This window comes from Cavia porcellus, unplaced genomic scaffold (assembly GCF_034190915.1).
Source record: "Cavia porcellus strain 051 isolate PalLab524CR breed Dunkin Hartley unplaced genomic scaffold, mCavPor4.1 scaffold_14, whole genome shotgun sequence".
NCBI lineage: Eukaryota > Metazoa > Chordata > Mammalia > Rodentia > Caviidae > Cavia > Cavia porcellus.
Genome location: NW_026947497.1, coordinates 5544690 through 5560004, shown reverse-complemented (window position 1 = coordinate 5560004; position 15315 = coordinate 5544690). Strand labels below are relative to the sequence as shown.

At 50.7% G+C, this 15315-nt stretch overlaps 1 protein-coding gene across 6 annotated transcripts in view; it reads right to left on the bottom strand.

Moving 5' to 3' along the window:
- Window positions 1–15315, bottom strand: part of Tet2 (tet methylcytosine dioxygenase 2) — a 96367-nt gene that overhangs the window by 58285 nt on the left and 22767 nt on the right. For 2 of the 6 annotated variants that reach the window (XM_063260581.1, XM_063260585.1), the window contains exons 1-2: window positions 10511–10599; window positions 10261–10368 (exon numbers count right to left, since the gene is read on the bottom strand). In XM_063260581.1, coding sequence (XP_063116651.1) covers window positions 10261–10368; window positions 10511–10531 — 129 coding nt within the window. In that variant the 5' untranslated portion in view covers window positions 10532–10599. The other 4 variants (XR_010051401.1, XM_063260582.1, XM_063260584.1 and 1 more) reach the window with 4 other exon arrangements.

Genomic DNA, 15315 nt, shown 5'->3' with positions numbered 1-15315 from the left:
TGACATCGTGCAAACCAATCACAAAGTGCAATAGCCAACACAAAGACTTCGGGACCCTACAAAGAGGGAGGGAGTGATGCCATTCAGAGCAGCCACTGGGTCTCTATCTTCCGCTCTCAAAGCCTCTGCACTTGGATAAACATCGACCTCAGCCAGTGAGAGTTCAGCCCTGCTCCTCTCTCTACTTCAGATACCAGCGGAAAACCTAAGATACAGCCTTACACTACAGCCCAATCTGGCCTTGAACTCTCACGGTAAGCCTCCTGCCTCAGTCTCCCGAGTGCTGGGAACCACAAGTGATACCAACACACCTTGCAAGCTCGGGTTATTATAGTTGCTTTTTCTGTGTTTTGAGACAAGAGCTCACTATGTGCATGGCTCAGGCTGACTGGCACTGAACTCACAGGGATCTCCCTGTCTCAGCCTCACAGTGCTCTGATTACAGGGCTGGGACCCCACACTCAGCACACCTCAGATTACTTTCTCTGTGCTGCTAACAGGCTGCAAAACAGGGCTCCCTGCACCCCGACTCAGGCTCAATCAACTGCTACAGCAGCTTAGGGCAGCCAGAGAGCCTCGAGGGACCAAGGCACAGAGGACCAGGAGGGAAGGGAGCGCATCTTACCTTCCTCAAAGCACAGGTGGATGGTCTGCAAGGGAAAGGAGCGTCTGCAGCCCACTCAGGCTCCCGTGGTCCTGCCCAATTTAACCCACTGGGCTGCAGGATCAGGAGGCCCCACCCGCCTCAGCCTTCCTCCTCAGGCAACATTCTGCCTCAGGGCAAGGCCGACCTTCCTCTGGGATGGGAGTTTCTGTGACCTCCTGGGGACATCTAGGTAATCAGGCCCACCTGGGGGTGGAAGCTAGGGACCAAGGGCAGAGGGGAAAATGTTCCAGTGCCCGGGGATCCTGTGCACTGAGGGGAAGAAGCAGACATGTTTCCAAAGGATGGAGGAGCACTCTAGACAGACCTGGCTCTGCAGGGTGCAGGGTGTAGCTCCGGGCAGGGCACCCGCAGCAGCCTGGGTTTGTCCCCAAAACTGAGGAAAAAAGCAGGAAAGTTTCCAGATGCGTCCCTTCTGGAGATTGCCAGCAAGCCTTGGGGAGTGGCGGGGCCTGGGGCCCACAGCCTTCGAGGCACTGGCACACACAGCAGGGAGGGACCCTGGGAAACTGAGTGAAATCGAGCATTTATAATATCAGCACCTGGGAGGCTGAGGCAGGAGGACTGCCACAAGGTTGAGCCTCAGAGTGAGGAGCAGGGAGACCCTGTATGGTAGTGTATAAATGCATCTTCCTGTAAAACCTATGAGCACATTGTCAGCATTGCTTGAATCTGTTTTCCTAGATTGCAATGTTCATCACAAACAAACCTAATCTCTCTGACCACCAGGCTGGGTGACTCTACTCTGGGAAGGTCATCAGGGCTAAAGAGATAACTTTATTTCCTTTCCTAAATTCCTAAATATCTTTTACTGACAAAACAAAACAAAACAAAATTCAGAATTCCAATGCAAAGATTTAGGAAAATAAGCAAAGAGGGGGAGAATATTTGATTAGATAACGTAACAGAAATCTCTCTAGTATGCTAGATAAATCCCAAAACAGTTGCTTTGAAAAAGACTACTAACTAATGGAAAAGATAAAGCAATAAAAAAAACTCAACTGGGCTGGGTGTGGTGGCACATGCCTGTAATCCCAGCATTTAGAAGGCTGAGGCAGGACGATTGTTGCAAATTTGAGGTCAGCCCGGGCTACACAGTAAGTTCAAGGTCAGCCTGGACTGCATAGTGAGACCAGGTCTCAAAAAAAAAAAAAAAAAAAAAAAAACCCAAAACCCACATAAACTAAAGTAGCGTATACAGAGACATGTTATCTACAGATACAGACTATTTTATTTTTAATATTTTATTTTTATTTATTTACATATTGGTTTTCAAAAACCAAACCAAATTAAAGAAAACCTCAGGACTCTCACAAATCAGCAGCATCTCCGCTTGCTAAGCTGGTAAATGTCACCTACTGGTAAGTACATAGACAGGAGGGATCGTAACTAAGCACAGAAGTATGAACAGAGGCACAAGAGAAAAGCTCTACTTGGTCCTGTCTCCTGCTTTTCCACAGTTTCAGTCTGTGGCACATCTGAGACCGTCCCCTCACCTACCCGCTCTAGGAAGCGCCTTGCATCAAATAACAAAATAATGACTTCTGAGAATGACCCACCTCCACAGGGTAGTTTATCAATCATGAATTTGTAATATAACAGTGTTCTTTTTTTTAAAAAAAAGAAGAGATGGCTTTTTATCTTATAGGTCAAATGACCCAACTTTTAAGGCTTCTGAATTACTTTTCATTTTGAAGAAATTTTTGTTTTTGCTTTTGGTTTTGAAGCATTAATGGATTGAACCCTGGGCCTGTGTTCTGGGCTACATCCTCAGCCCCTTTGTAATTATATTGACTCACTAAATAACACTATTGCCCAGAATGGCTTTGAACTTGGGGTCTTCCTGCCTCAGCCTCCCAGAATTCTTGGGTTACAGGTGTGTGCCACCATCCCCAATCTGAAATGTTTAATTCAAATAAATAATAGAATTTAGAAGACATTCTCAGCTCTCAAAGTGTTGAAAGATTCAATACAGGTATGTAAATTGAAACCTACTATTTCAAGACATAACTACACCATGAACATAAAGTTTAGACTGAACGTAAGACCAAGAAAAACTAAGTCCTCTGGAAAAGTCAGGCTTTTTTCTCATTACACAGACACTCTCACTGGGCCTGGCCTCTGGTCTTGCTTCATGGAGACACAAGGACTCAAGGATCTAGGGTCAGTCAGAGAGCAGCAGGGGAAAGCCAAAGGGGTAGAGGGTCTCAGTGGGGAAGGGCAGGTGGGGCAGGGTGCCCTTCCCTAGGGTCACACAACTTTGGAAGACACGGCCCCAAGTTAACAGTTGAAGCCAGGCATGGTGTAGTCAACCTCAGCAGTTGAGCGGCCGGCCAGCCTGACTGCAGTGGGACCCCACCTCTGAAACCAAAGGCTGCACACCGAGACTCAGGAAAACCACAGTGGAGTCTGCCTGCCGGCCCCCCTCCACACACGGGGCAGGGCTGGGGTCCCAGCCTCCGCCTCAGCAGGCGAGGTCAAGTAGGCACTGGCTGCAGAGCCTGCACTGGGAAATTTCACTTTTATTTTCTTGGTTTTCTGTCTGTCTTCTAAGACAAATCCTGAGTTCTCACTGGCAGCACCAGCATCCACGCTCCTCATTGTCACCTGCGTGCTTCACACATCCCAAAAGACAGGTACTACACGTGTGTGTGCGTGCACGGTGGGACTGACTGCTGCACACGCCGTGAGCACAGTGACGTGGGAGGCGTGCACGAGGTTACACTTACACACCAGGGCTGTTCGCCGTCCCATCCCCCCCCACCAGGCCCTCCACAGCCTGGCTGACCGGCTGACCCCAGCAGGACCCCCCTGACATGCCTGGGAGCCCAGTCACTTCCCCCAGCTCCCTGAAAGGAGGTCACGGTCACCAGCTTCTCTCTGATCTTTTTGGGAACCTCAGCCCTGACTTCCCCGAGGGCGACACCAATTTACATCACTCTCAGAACCTTGCAGGCAGGCAGGCAGGCAGGCAGGGCGGTTCCCTTTCTCCACATTCTCGCAGATGATTATCTCTGTCTCTCCGATAAGCTACTCTCTTGTTTCCCTAAGGCAGCCTCTCCCTGCCATTGTCCTGCTCGAGCCTGAACTCAACTATGCAGCCCAAACTGACTTCAAACTCAGCGGTCCTCTTGCCTCAGCCTCCAGAGCGCTGGGATGACAGGTGTCTGCCACTCTGTTCAGACTGGCTAAAACTTTAAAAAATGTACCGGATCAATGAGTTTCCAATCACTATTAGAAGAATCCAACCAGGTGCTTGACTAGTACTTCTCAGAAGAGCAACAAAGTTCTCACTTTCCCTGCTTGACGGTACACGCCTGTAATCCCAGGAGGGAGAGGCTGAGGCGGGAGGAGTTAGGGTTTGAGGCCAGCCTGAGATACACAGTGAGGTCCTGTCTCAAATAGTAAGAGCACACACACATAAGAGTGAATCAATAAATGAAACAAGTTCATACCCAGTTTCTTAAACTTGTACAATGTGCAGTTTTACCTTCTCCATGACAACAGCAATTCTGCAAACAAATCCATGCTCGGGGATTCAGGAAATATTCTCTTGGCCGCATTTCTGCCCACTGCTTGTCTCTGGTCTGTGTCCCTTACCTGGGCTGCGTGAGACTCCAAAGGGACATTTTAACTCAGTGCAATATATGACCTCGGGTTGCTAAAGAGAAATGCTTTGCATAGAATTAGAAACTAAGCTGAGTTGTTTTATTTTGAATTACATCTTTTTCCTTCATAGAAGACAACACCACCGTCACTCGATCAGTTATTAAACACCATTTTTAACCTTGTTACTCTAGGAAAACTCCTAAGAATGAAACTGCTTTGAATGTAGAAGAAGTGGGACAAAGTTGTTATCTCTAAAACTGCCTGGCTGGGCACAGTGGTGCGCACTTGTAATTCCAGTTCTCAGGAGGCTGAGGCAGGAAGACTGCAAGTTCAAGCTTAGCCAGGGCAACTTAGAGATTTATTAGCAAGACGTTGCCTCAAGGCAAAAAAAAAAAAAAAAAAAAGACTGGCCAGACAGCTCAGTGTGAAGGTCCTGGCTTCCTCTCCAGTTCTCCAAATCAAATATCATCAAGTCATCCCAAGGCCTGGGGTGTAGCACGTGTAAGGTGCTGGTTTTGGTTTCCAGTACCAGTTGAGGGGGAGGCTTTACTCTAGAGACCTCAAATATCCCACATTAAGTCCCTAGAGTTCTCTTCTGACAGGGAGATGTAATGATTGACTCCACGGAAATTAGAACATTGAACCACACAAAAGTCTCCCAAAATAGCCAAAACCACATAAATCTCAACTGTAGCAAAGGTAAGTTTCCTGAGGTACTACATGGAGAAAACAGACGTCTATCACATGCTTCACCAGAGTGTTAGTTACAACTTAGGAGCTCAGAGAGGCCCTGAGCACCTCCCAGGAGAGCACTGTGATCGGCACCTGAGAGTGCACCTCCCCAGGTCCCCTCGAGGTCATCTCAATTTTAAGAAGGGGCAAAGAGTAGGAAGACATAAGAGCGAGCAGGCAGTGTGGCACACGCCTGTAATCCCAGCACTTGGGGCGCTAAGGCAGGAGGATCTCTGTGAGTGTGAGCCAGTCTGACCTGCATAGCGCGATCGAGTCTCAAAAAAATAAAAAAACAGAAGGGGTTATCACTCTGGGAGGCTGAGGCAGGAGGATCACAAAACTCAAGTCAACCTGAGCATTTTAGCAATCTAGTGAAACTGCCTTGAAATAAAACATCAAAATAGAACCAGGGAGGTGGCCCAGTGTGAGGCCCTGCGTTCTGTCCCCAGTACTGCAAAACAAACATACAAACAAAGCCCATCACATGTCTGCTGTCCTCAGGCAGAGGAGCAGTGAGGAGGCCACCTGAGATGGCCCCTGCCCCAGGGCCCTAGCACATGATCCCCAGGGCAGCCTGACAGGTGGGCAGCATCCATAGGTCAGGAGTGACAGATCCCTGGGTTCTGGCGGTGACCAGGACTCAAGAGGGTGCCAGCTCTTGGGCAGCATGGGGACCAGGCACTGGGGATGGACCCCAGCTGGGTCTGGGGATTGGAATGGAGGGTGTGGCCCCTGCAGGCATCTCCCTGAGCCCCTGCGTCCCAGCTCCACAGGGCTGCTCTGGGTGGGGACACCTCAAAGGCAGGAACCCTGCATGTTCCATGCACATGCTGACCACAGGCCCTTGGTTTACGTGACTTCTCCTCTTTTTGAACCCAGGGCCTTTGCAGTGAGCTACATCACAAGTCTTTTGTCTTTTTGTGGGACACAGAGGGGCTGGGTCTCAGTAAATTGCTAAGATGCACAGGCTAGGCTCCAACTTGCAGTCCTCCTGCCTTGGCCTCCTGGAGCACACCTCCACACCCAGTTTGCTTTGAGGGTCTGGCAATGGGCGTCCATCAAAGATATTAGGACCCCGTGCACTGGGGAAGGCAGGAGGTGACTTCAGGGTGAGCTACAGAAGAGCAGGGTTAGGGTCTCGGTAGAGTCAGCAGCAAGCTGAAGGGAAGGGTTTAACATAAAGGGCACTGTGTGTGTGTGTGTGTGTGTGTGTGTGTGTATGTGTGTGTGTGTGTGCATGTGTGTGTACTGTGTGGAGGAGTGGTGACGAAGCCAGGCATGGTGGCACATATGTGTAATCCTAGCACTCCAGAGACTGAGGCAGGAGGATCTCTACAAATTCCAAGTCTGCCTGGGTTACACAGTGACTTCAATGCCGGCCTGGACCACCTAGCCAAAGCCTGCCTCAAAAATAAACAAAACCAAAGAGGATTTTTTTTTTTTTTTTTTTTTTTTTGAGACAGGGTCTCACTATGCAGTTCAGGCTGACCTTGAGCTCACTTTGTAGCCCAGGCTGATCCCGAATTTGCAACGATCCTCCCACTTCAGCTTCCAGAGTGCTGGGATTACAGGCGTGAGCCACCACGCCCGGCTGAAAGGCAATTTTGAGACAAAAACCAAGCTCAAGTCTTCCAGAAATTTCCACAGGTGTAACTCAGCCGTTGACAGTCACATGCCCTCCCATACCTCTGCACTTCTTTCTCTGGCTGTGCACTCTTAAGACGCTGCTGCTGATAGGACTGAAATACAGATCAGTGGCATACTGCCTGCCTGGCAAGCTCAAGGTCCTGAGTTCAATTCCTGGTACACACACACACACACACACAAAAAAACATTCTGCCCAGTAAATCACTTCATGTTTCTCAAAATGCCAGGCACAGCTTTTGTTTTTTAAAGTCCTCTCCAGGCCCTCAGCAGGTCGCAGGCTTCCCCAGGCTTGGGGACGGAGGTGACTCAGTGCGGACTTGGCTGCACTGGGGGCTCCGTGTGGCAGGAGATGCAGGCTCGAAGCAGCATCAAGGCCAAACTCAGTACCTCTGCATCTGCACCAGGCCTGCATCTCCAGGGCACAGAGTCTTCCCCTTGTCTCGGAACCCAGGGAGCAGGACCCTGGCCACTACCTCCTGCTAGGACACTGCAGCACAGCAAGGACACCTTGATTGACTGTTTCCACTCAAAAGACGCTTCAGAGGCAGGTAGAAGCAACATGACCTGGAGGAACCCCTCAAAATCCTCACCACCCTGGAACACACTCATCCCCTGGTCCTGGCCACTCTCTGCAGCAGCTCTGCAGGCCTCTTTCCTGAGGGTCTTTAGTTGCTTTGTGTGGCCCTCTTGAGGCCCTGAACCCATCCAGAAGTTTCCCTTCATGGTCATTTTGATTTTGGGGAGGGGAAGAAGTGCCCTGGTGCCACACGTAGTGACTAAATGTGGACAAGGACACAGAGTCCGGTTTTCGCAAACCACCATTCTGCTGGATGGCAAAGGCAGCAGCAGCCGTCACCAGACTTTTGATCAAGCCTCATAAAGACACTCAGGAAAGAGGATTCCAGAGCTGCTGCCTAACGTGGCCAGGCTGTGAGACAAGTGTGCTTCAGAAGGGGAGGAGATCTGTGGTCGTGTGTCTTCTACCGTTACAATAAATGACTTCACGTGTCCTTCATTGTAAAATTCATGGTATATATGATCGCTTTGTGTGCAAATCTCTAATCCCTCTTTCAGAGGGACAGAGGGCTCGGTATGCTTGCACGTTCATGCCCAGCACAGCACAGACACTCAGGAAAACCTTCCCAGGAATTCCTATGTCAAAGACCCGGTGGAGGCCGGGGCCCAGCCGGGGCCTGAGGCTCAGCCAGCACGTGGTCCAGAGATCGCTCCCCACTACCCAAGAAATCAAAATCATAAATATAAAACCTGGAAGAGCCAAGAATAGTGGTCAATAATAATGAAACAAATGCTAGCAGAGAACTGTGAGCTTGTGTGTGCCAGGCCCTACACCGACTATTTTTTTAACCTTTTTTTTTTGGGGGGGGGGGTACAGGGGATCGAACTCACAACCTTGCACTTACCAGGCAGGCACTTAAGCCAATGAGCTAAATCCCCAGCCCTCCACCGACTATTTTTGTTAACTCCTATTATCTATTATTACTTACTTTCCACATTCCCAAATAAAGCAAGGCTTAAAGAGGTTAAATCATTTTCCCAGGGACACATCCCTAATAAGGGCGCTAAAAACAAGGCCCAGGCTTGTTCACTCCTGAAAAGAGGGCCTGACTGCACTGCTCCCTCAAACACCAGAGCGCACCCAGCGCTCTGCAGGGTGCAGAAGGAGGCCCAGCAGTGCTGTGGGAAGGCTCCTGGCCAAGCAGCCAGGTTTCATTTCTGTTCTCTTTGCTGATTCGTCTGAGACTTGTCCAAAAACTCTTACACTTCCTTCCCCGCCCTTCACCTCCAAGGAGAGAAAATACTCTGACTCAGGGTGCCCTGGCTGGGGACGGGGGAGGGTGGAGCAAGGGCCACCCACACTAGCCAGGCGGAGGCGGGCAGGGCACTGCGCGCGGAATTACCTGAGACTTTCCAGCCCGGAGGGGAAAGAGGAAGTCTATTTTCAGTGACAGTGATGACGCTAAAAATATGAACAGGCGAGGGGAAAATGCTCATTCTGAGAGTCATCAGTGTGTGAGTTCTGTTTCCTCGTGGTGACTTCAAACTCCAGATAGAGGTGGCCTCCCCGGCACCCGACAGCCAGCCTGCGACAGGAGTACGGCTTGGCTGGGGCAGGCTGGGGCTCTGATATCCCCAGCATGGGGCCTGAGGCCCCAGTCAGAGCCGCAGCCCTGGCCAGGGGCTGTCGGGCTAAGTAAGGCAAGCAGCAGACTGAGAAAGTAGACCTTTGCCACCACCCAGACATACGGCAGCAAGTACCTACGGCTTCCTCCTGTCCACTCAGCCAGCAATCACTTTCCCACGAGCCCCTGATCATCCAAATGGTCTATGGTACAGGCAAAGGTATATACTGTAGAATTTGTTCTTGTCTGTATCTTAAGTATTTCAGGAGGAAAAAAAGAACGGCATGGTGCACATCTGTGACCCCAGCACTCTGGGAGGCTGAGGCAGGAGGAGGTTTGAGCCCAGCCTGGCATTTATTGACTTAGCAAAGCCCCATGTCAAAATTTACAAACAAGGGCTTGGGGGCTGCCAGTGTAGCTCTGTGTGAAGGGCTGGGTTCAATCACCAGCATGAGAAGAACAGAAGCTGTTAGTTCCCTGCTCCACAGATGCCTAGGGAGGAAATGCTCCAAAAAGGAGCCCTGGCTGGGGCCGGGCATTCACCCAGGTCTTGGGTAGGGTGATTTTAAGACCATGATGCAAGCATGTGATGTGTCCCTCTCTCACTACCTGAATGTCTGTTTTCAGAAATTCCCAGCAACGATCTCACACAGCAACAGCAGGGCTCCCGCTGCTTTCCACACCGCCCTCCTCACAGTTGGTCCCCAGCCAGGCAGAGACCCAGGGGCCACGGGCCAGTCGGGAGTGGGGGGTGAGGAGCAGCACTGCCCAGCGGGTGCAGACACCCGCTCCTTGGTGCGGCCAGTATATGCTACTGTAACGCAGTAGATATTAATAAAATACAGAAGGGGCTCTTCTCACTTCTGTGAGAAATATAAACTCTGTAACAAAACAATTAGAACAGTATTTAGTTTTATACCATGTCCGTAAAATAACAGCCCCAGTGTCACTCTGACAGACGTCATAGTCAAAGCGCCTCTCTCTTATAAAGGAAAAAAACGCGTATTAGTAATATAAATAAAATAAATTATCTATATGTGAAATATTTTCAAAGCAATGGAAGAGAAATGTATTTGAACCTCTCCTGACTATATTTATCTTCTGTTTTGTACTTAACTTATGTATACATGTTGGATATTTTGTTTTGTATTTTTGGTTGGATCCAAAAAAAAATCCAGGCTGCCACCGAATTCACGGCAACCGTCCAACCTCAGCCTCGGGCTGCTGGAGCTGCAGGTGTGCGCACCACGCCCAGCACGGTGCCTGTAATCTGAATGACTCTGTTTTTGATGAAAAGGTGTAGACCTCACGGACTGAGTAGAAGCCTTCCGTGTACTAGAGTCCTTGCAGCTCCAGGGTACCCGCGATCTGTGACTCTGACCCGAGGGTCCGGGTTCGCTATGCGGGTATGGGGGGCCTGACAGCTGCCCCTCGGGGACACCGCGCCACGCCCGCTGCGGCTCTTACCGCGGCTCCGTCCTCTCCGCGCCCCGGGCTCACGTCCTGCTGGCGGCCGCACCCATCCCGGTTCCACGCGCGGCCCCGCGGGCCAGGGCGGTACTCAGCGTCCGCAGCCTGCGGGAAGAAGGAGAGAAGTGAGCCTGCAGCAGCCGCGGGGACACTTGGAAGCTTTCATGACGCTGGGGGTTGCTGAAAAGCTGGGTTCTAGGATCTTTCTCACTGGGGCTGTCCCCTCCCACGCGCCCAGGGCACTAACACGGCCGCGGTGCTCGGCCATGCACGCAGCGTCCCTGGCCCCCAAGCGTGGCTGTAAAACTCAGTGAGGCCTGGGAACCGTTGACTCTGTTACTTCACCTGCTAGGTCCTGAGGGTCTGTCTGTCTGTTTATGTAGGGATTTGAGACAAGGCCTCTCCAGGCAGTCCAGGTGCTGGCCTCCAACTCACTAGTGTCCTACGCTGGCCTTGAGCTAGCAGCGATCCTCCTGCCTCAGCCTCTCGGATATTGCACGCAGCACCACACCTGGTTCCTCAGCCTGAGCTTTAAGAGCTGCGCCTGGGTGTGAGGACGCACTCCTGTGCTCAGCATCTGCCTGGTTAGGGAGCCTGACTCCCCAGGTGCCTGAAGGATGAAGCTGGGATGCAGGATCACAAGTGCAAGCTGTGGAGGGAGGGCCGGCTGCAGTGTGGGCCTCTCCGCCTCCTGTTTATTCATTGTGCACAACACCAGGGCAACTTGCCGAGCAGGGCAGGGAGGGTCAGGCTTTGTGATGGGGTCCCTTGCACTCTAGGGCCAGAACGCAGGACACACACAGCAAAAGATCACATGGGAAAACCTGCACTTTACAGACAATCCAAACCCACCTGTCTGTAATCTCAGCACTCTGGGAGGCTGAGGCAGGAGAATCACAAGTTTGAGCCCAGTCTGGGCATCTTAGCAACTTAGTGAGACCCTGTCTCAAAATAAAAATAAAATATAAAGGGCTGGGTTGGTAGCTCAGTGTGAAGACCCTGGGTTCAGTCCCCAGGAGGGAGAAAAAGTGGTGGACGACATGGGCACAACTTTTTGCACACGCTGAATACAAAGTGGGTGAGTCAGATGCTAAGGGGGAGGAGAGGCAGTGTTGGGAGATGGAACAGCTGCGGGGTACAAGGCTCCCCCAAAGCTCAGGCACAGGTGTTTTGGGAGAACGAACGGGTTCTTGGCGAATGCAGATGCTGTGGACAGGCCGCAGGTTCCCCCGGCGAGCACAGCCGTGCCTAGCAGCTGTTATCGCTCCTGGGGCAGGAAAAGTGCTCTCAATTTTCTCTCCAAGCCCACCAGGCAGGCGGGCTGCGTGTGCAGGGGCAATGCCAGTCATCAGCCAGCCCTGGGAGCTAAAGCTCTGGCCCAGCCGGCCTAAGTGGCAGGTCTGATACCAACTAGGGCTACGGAACCAGACCCTGCCTCAAAACACCACGGAACAAAGATGAAATTGCGGAGCTTCCCCAAAAGCCTGCAACTGAGGCGCAAGTGTTATGGTTTTGGGGTTTCTGAGATGCCACCCACATGCCACGCATCTCGGAACTCGCACTCCTCTCCTGCGCAGCCTCCCATGCCCAGAACTTGAACCCCACCCTGCGGCTCATGGCCTAGTGCTGCCCTCCAGGCCAGTCACGCAGAGCACGCAGCACTGCCTTGTTCTTAAGGTGAGCAGCATCCAGGTCCCGCGCAAGTGTGCAGGGGTGTGTGTGTGTGTGTGTGTGTGTGTGTGTGTGTGAGATCTGTGAGCCCTTTTCCTGAGAGTGCACTGCAGCCACACTTGCATGCTTTGTGTGAACATCAGCTTCAATTTTCCTGGAGCAAAAGCCGAGGACTGGAATTTCTGGGACATATGGTAAGACTCATTATCTTACAAAGCAAAGGTACCACTTTAGGCTCCTATCAGTAACACAGCAGATGCTGGGTGTGGTGGCACATGTCTGTGAGCCCAGTACTATAAAGGCTGAGGCAGGAAAATCTATCCAAGTTCACGGCCACCCTGGACTACATAGTAAACCTAAGACCAGCCTGAACTATACAGAGAGACCCTGTCTTTTAAAAAAAGTCCTCACACATATATTTTTAGTTTTAGTTTTAGTTTCGTTTTTTATTTTCTTATTTTTATTGGTACCAGGGATCGAACTCACGACCACCTGCTTGCAAGGCAGGTGCTAATGCCACTGAGCTAAATCCCCAGCCCCCGTTTTTGTTTTTTTAGACAGGGTCTTATTATGTAGTCCAGACTGGGCTTGAACTCACTAAGTACCTTATGCTGGCCTTGAACTCACAGTGGTCCTCCTGCCTCAGTCTCCACAGTGCTAGAATCACAGTCACACACCATCATGCTCAGTGATGTTTGTTTTTATTTATTTTTTATTTTTTGTCTTTTTGGACAGAGTCTCACTATGCAGTTCAGGCTGGCCTTGAATTCACTTGTGGTTCAAACTGACATCGAACGTGATCCTCCTGCCCCAGCCTCCTGAATTGTGGCATTGCAGGTGTGAGCCACCATGTCTGGCAGATGTTTACATTTATAACCGAATGAAGTAAACTCTATAAACTTGCGATCTTTCTATGAATAGAACATGAGTTTTAAGAACATGAGTTCTTAAAAGTTTCCTCTAACCTGAATCTATTCTTATTTTATTCTTATTAACTCTTCAGTGTGTTTTTAAAATGTAGCATTCACTGTCTGCAATATCTTACACAATGTAGATGAAAAGTAACAGTAATAACAATAAGATTTGGTAAAAGCAATCTGCAAAACTGTGGCCCCTTGCTCTCCTATCATAGGTAGCCGGGCCTCCAAGCCTGGGTTCTTTCTTGAGACTGAGTCTCATTACGTAGCTCAGACTGACCTTGAAATGTGATCCTTCTGCCCCAGCCTCCTGAAGGCTGGGATTACAGACATGCACCAAACCTGTGTTATCCCAGGCATCCTGGCTGCACCGGCTTGGAGGAGACTCAGTGATGAAAGCATTTCACTTTGGAAAAGGTAAGCAATCTTCATTTTCAAAAAATAATGAAAGGACATTTTTCTCTAAAAGTGAGCCTTCAGGGATCAATCGTGCTCTTTCTATCAATGTTGCCACCGTCTATTAGGGTACTGGGCACCGCTGGGAGGGACAAGGACTTGGGGACCTGGCCCAGCCCTCTGTGCTACTGGATGTGGCTGCTTTCCTCTGCACTGGGTCTGCCAGGCCAGAGGGGTCAGCCCGGGGCACGCACAGGAGAGTCCTGACCTCGTGGGGCCCCTGCATGATGGTTGTCCCCTTGCACACGCACAAGTGCACATACACGCATCTGCCTCCTTCTGCAAGCAAATGATCCCCATGTCACAGCTCCCATGGGGAAGCTCTGTTTCAAAGGTCAACAACTGAGTCTGAAGCCAGCTGGGGCTATGAAGTCAGTTCAAACCTGAACAGCAGTGAGACCCTGTCTCAGAAAGACAAGCAGTTTTCTTCACACTCACTGCATAAAAACACCCCTGCCCCAGGGTGCCCGCTCTCAGGAGAGGCGGCCGCACTGTCCCCTGCTCCTCCAGGTTAACCTCTGCAGAGCCAGGTCCATGGAACATACACTGGGTTTTCCTGAGCCACAGTCGAAAGAGCTGAAGTATCAAATAAAGCTGAACTGCAAAGGAGCAGCTAGAAACTGTTGAGCACAGCACTGCGCTGCACAAAGGGATCAACACCCAACACTGCAAGGGAAGAGGTGTCTGCAGATCCCACTGGCATTGTTGCAGGTTATCAATCAGTCAATCAATCAATCACTCTGTGTCCCTTTCAGAAACAAAGAGAAGCTGTGGGTATCTGCGGCCTGTGGGAGGAGCGCCCCCCCCCTCCCGCCCCCCAGCCCTGCTCGGATCCCCAGCACTGCCTGGAGACATAAAACTGTAAAATCCAAGACAGAAAGCCCAGGGCATGAAGGTCAGGAGACAGGGCAAGTGTGAATCCTGCACTGGACCCAAACATTCCCGTGGTGCTCAGCCACATCCTAGCTACAGTCCTATTTGGTCACAGCCTGGAGGTGGACGCATGCCCAGCTCCCAACTCGGAAAACCTGCCGAGAGGACAGGTTATTTAGCTCCACTAAAAGAGAAAATGGAATTCTGCTACAACAGAATCACTTCTCGTAATATCCAGGCATCTAGCGATCCCTCTAGAAATCCATGTTGTGAGGGGAGGAGAGGGAAGGGGAGGCTAGGAAGCAGCTCTGGCAGTCACGCTGTCCCTGTCACTTCCTTTCTCTCCACGTGGAGACTTGGGAACTGGCGCTGTGTTTCCACAATGACCGCTGGACGGTGATGCCGCAGGCCACTAAGCCTCGAGCTGAATCTCAGGTTCTTGTCCCAGTTCACACATGCTCAGGAGCAAACCAAGGAGACAGGCTGACTCTACCCCTGTAGGCTGTGTGGCCTTAAACGGTCATTTAAGGAAACCAGGGACCGCAGAGGTCTAGAGTGCTAAATTCTATGACCCTTGCTTCACCTTGTCACCATGGTTTTGTGAATCTAGGATACAGGCAGCATGCAGTTCCACGTAGCTGGGAGAATACACATCCGCTCCTGCAGCAATGGGCAAAGAGGAAACCAGGGGCAGCAGTGTATCCACAGATTTCAGCTGATGTACGCTTACACTGTAACTGTGCGTGAATACCCAGCCAGGCGTGGTGGCGGCACACACATGTAGTCCCAGCACTTAGGAGGCTGAGGCAGGAGGATCATTGCAAGTTCCAGGCCATGCCTGGGCTACATAACAAGACCATGTCTCAAAAATCAAAACCAAAGGGGGCTGGCAATTTAGCTCAGCGGCATAAGAACCTGCCTTGCAAGTAGGCAGTCCTGAGTTCGATGCCCGGTACCGATAAAAAAACAAATTAAAAAAAAAAATTAAAACCAAAGCAAACCAAAAACCGTCCCTAAAATGTAACTGAGAGTCACAATGCTCATTACTGAGGCCAAGAAAGTTTCTGTAAAACACATTTTATGGCATCAATCTGATACCTTCATATTATGAGGTGATATAACGGATTCTTGACAG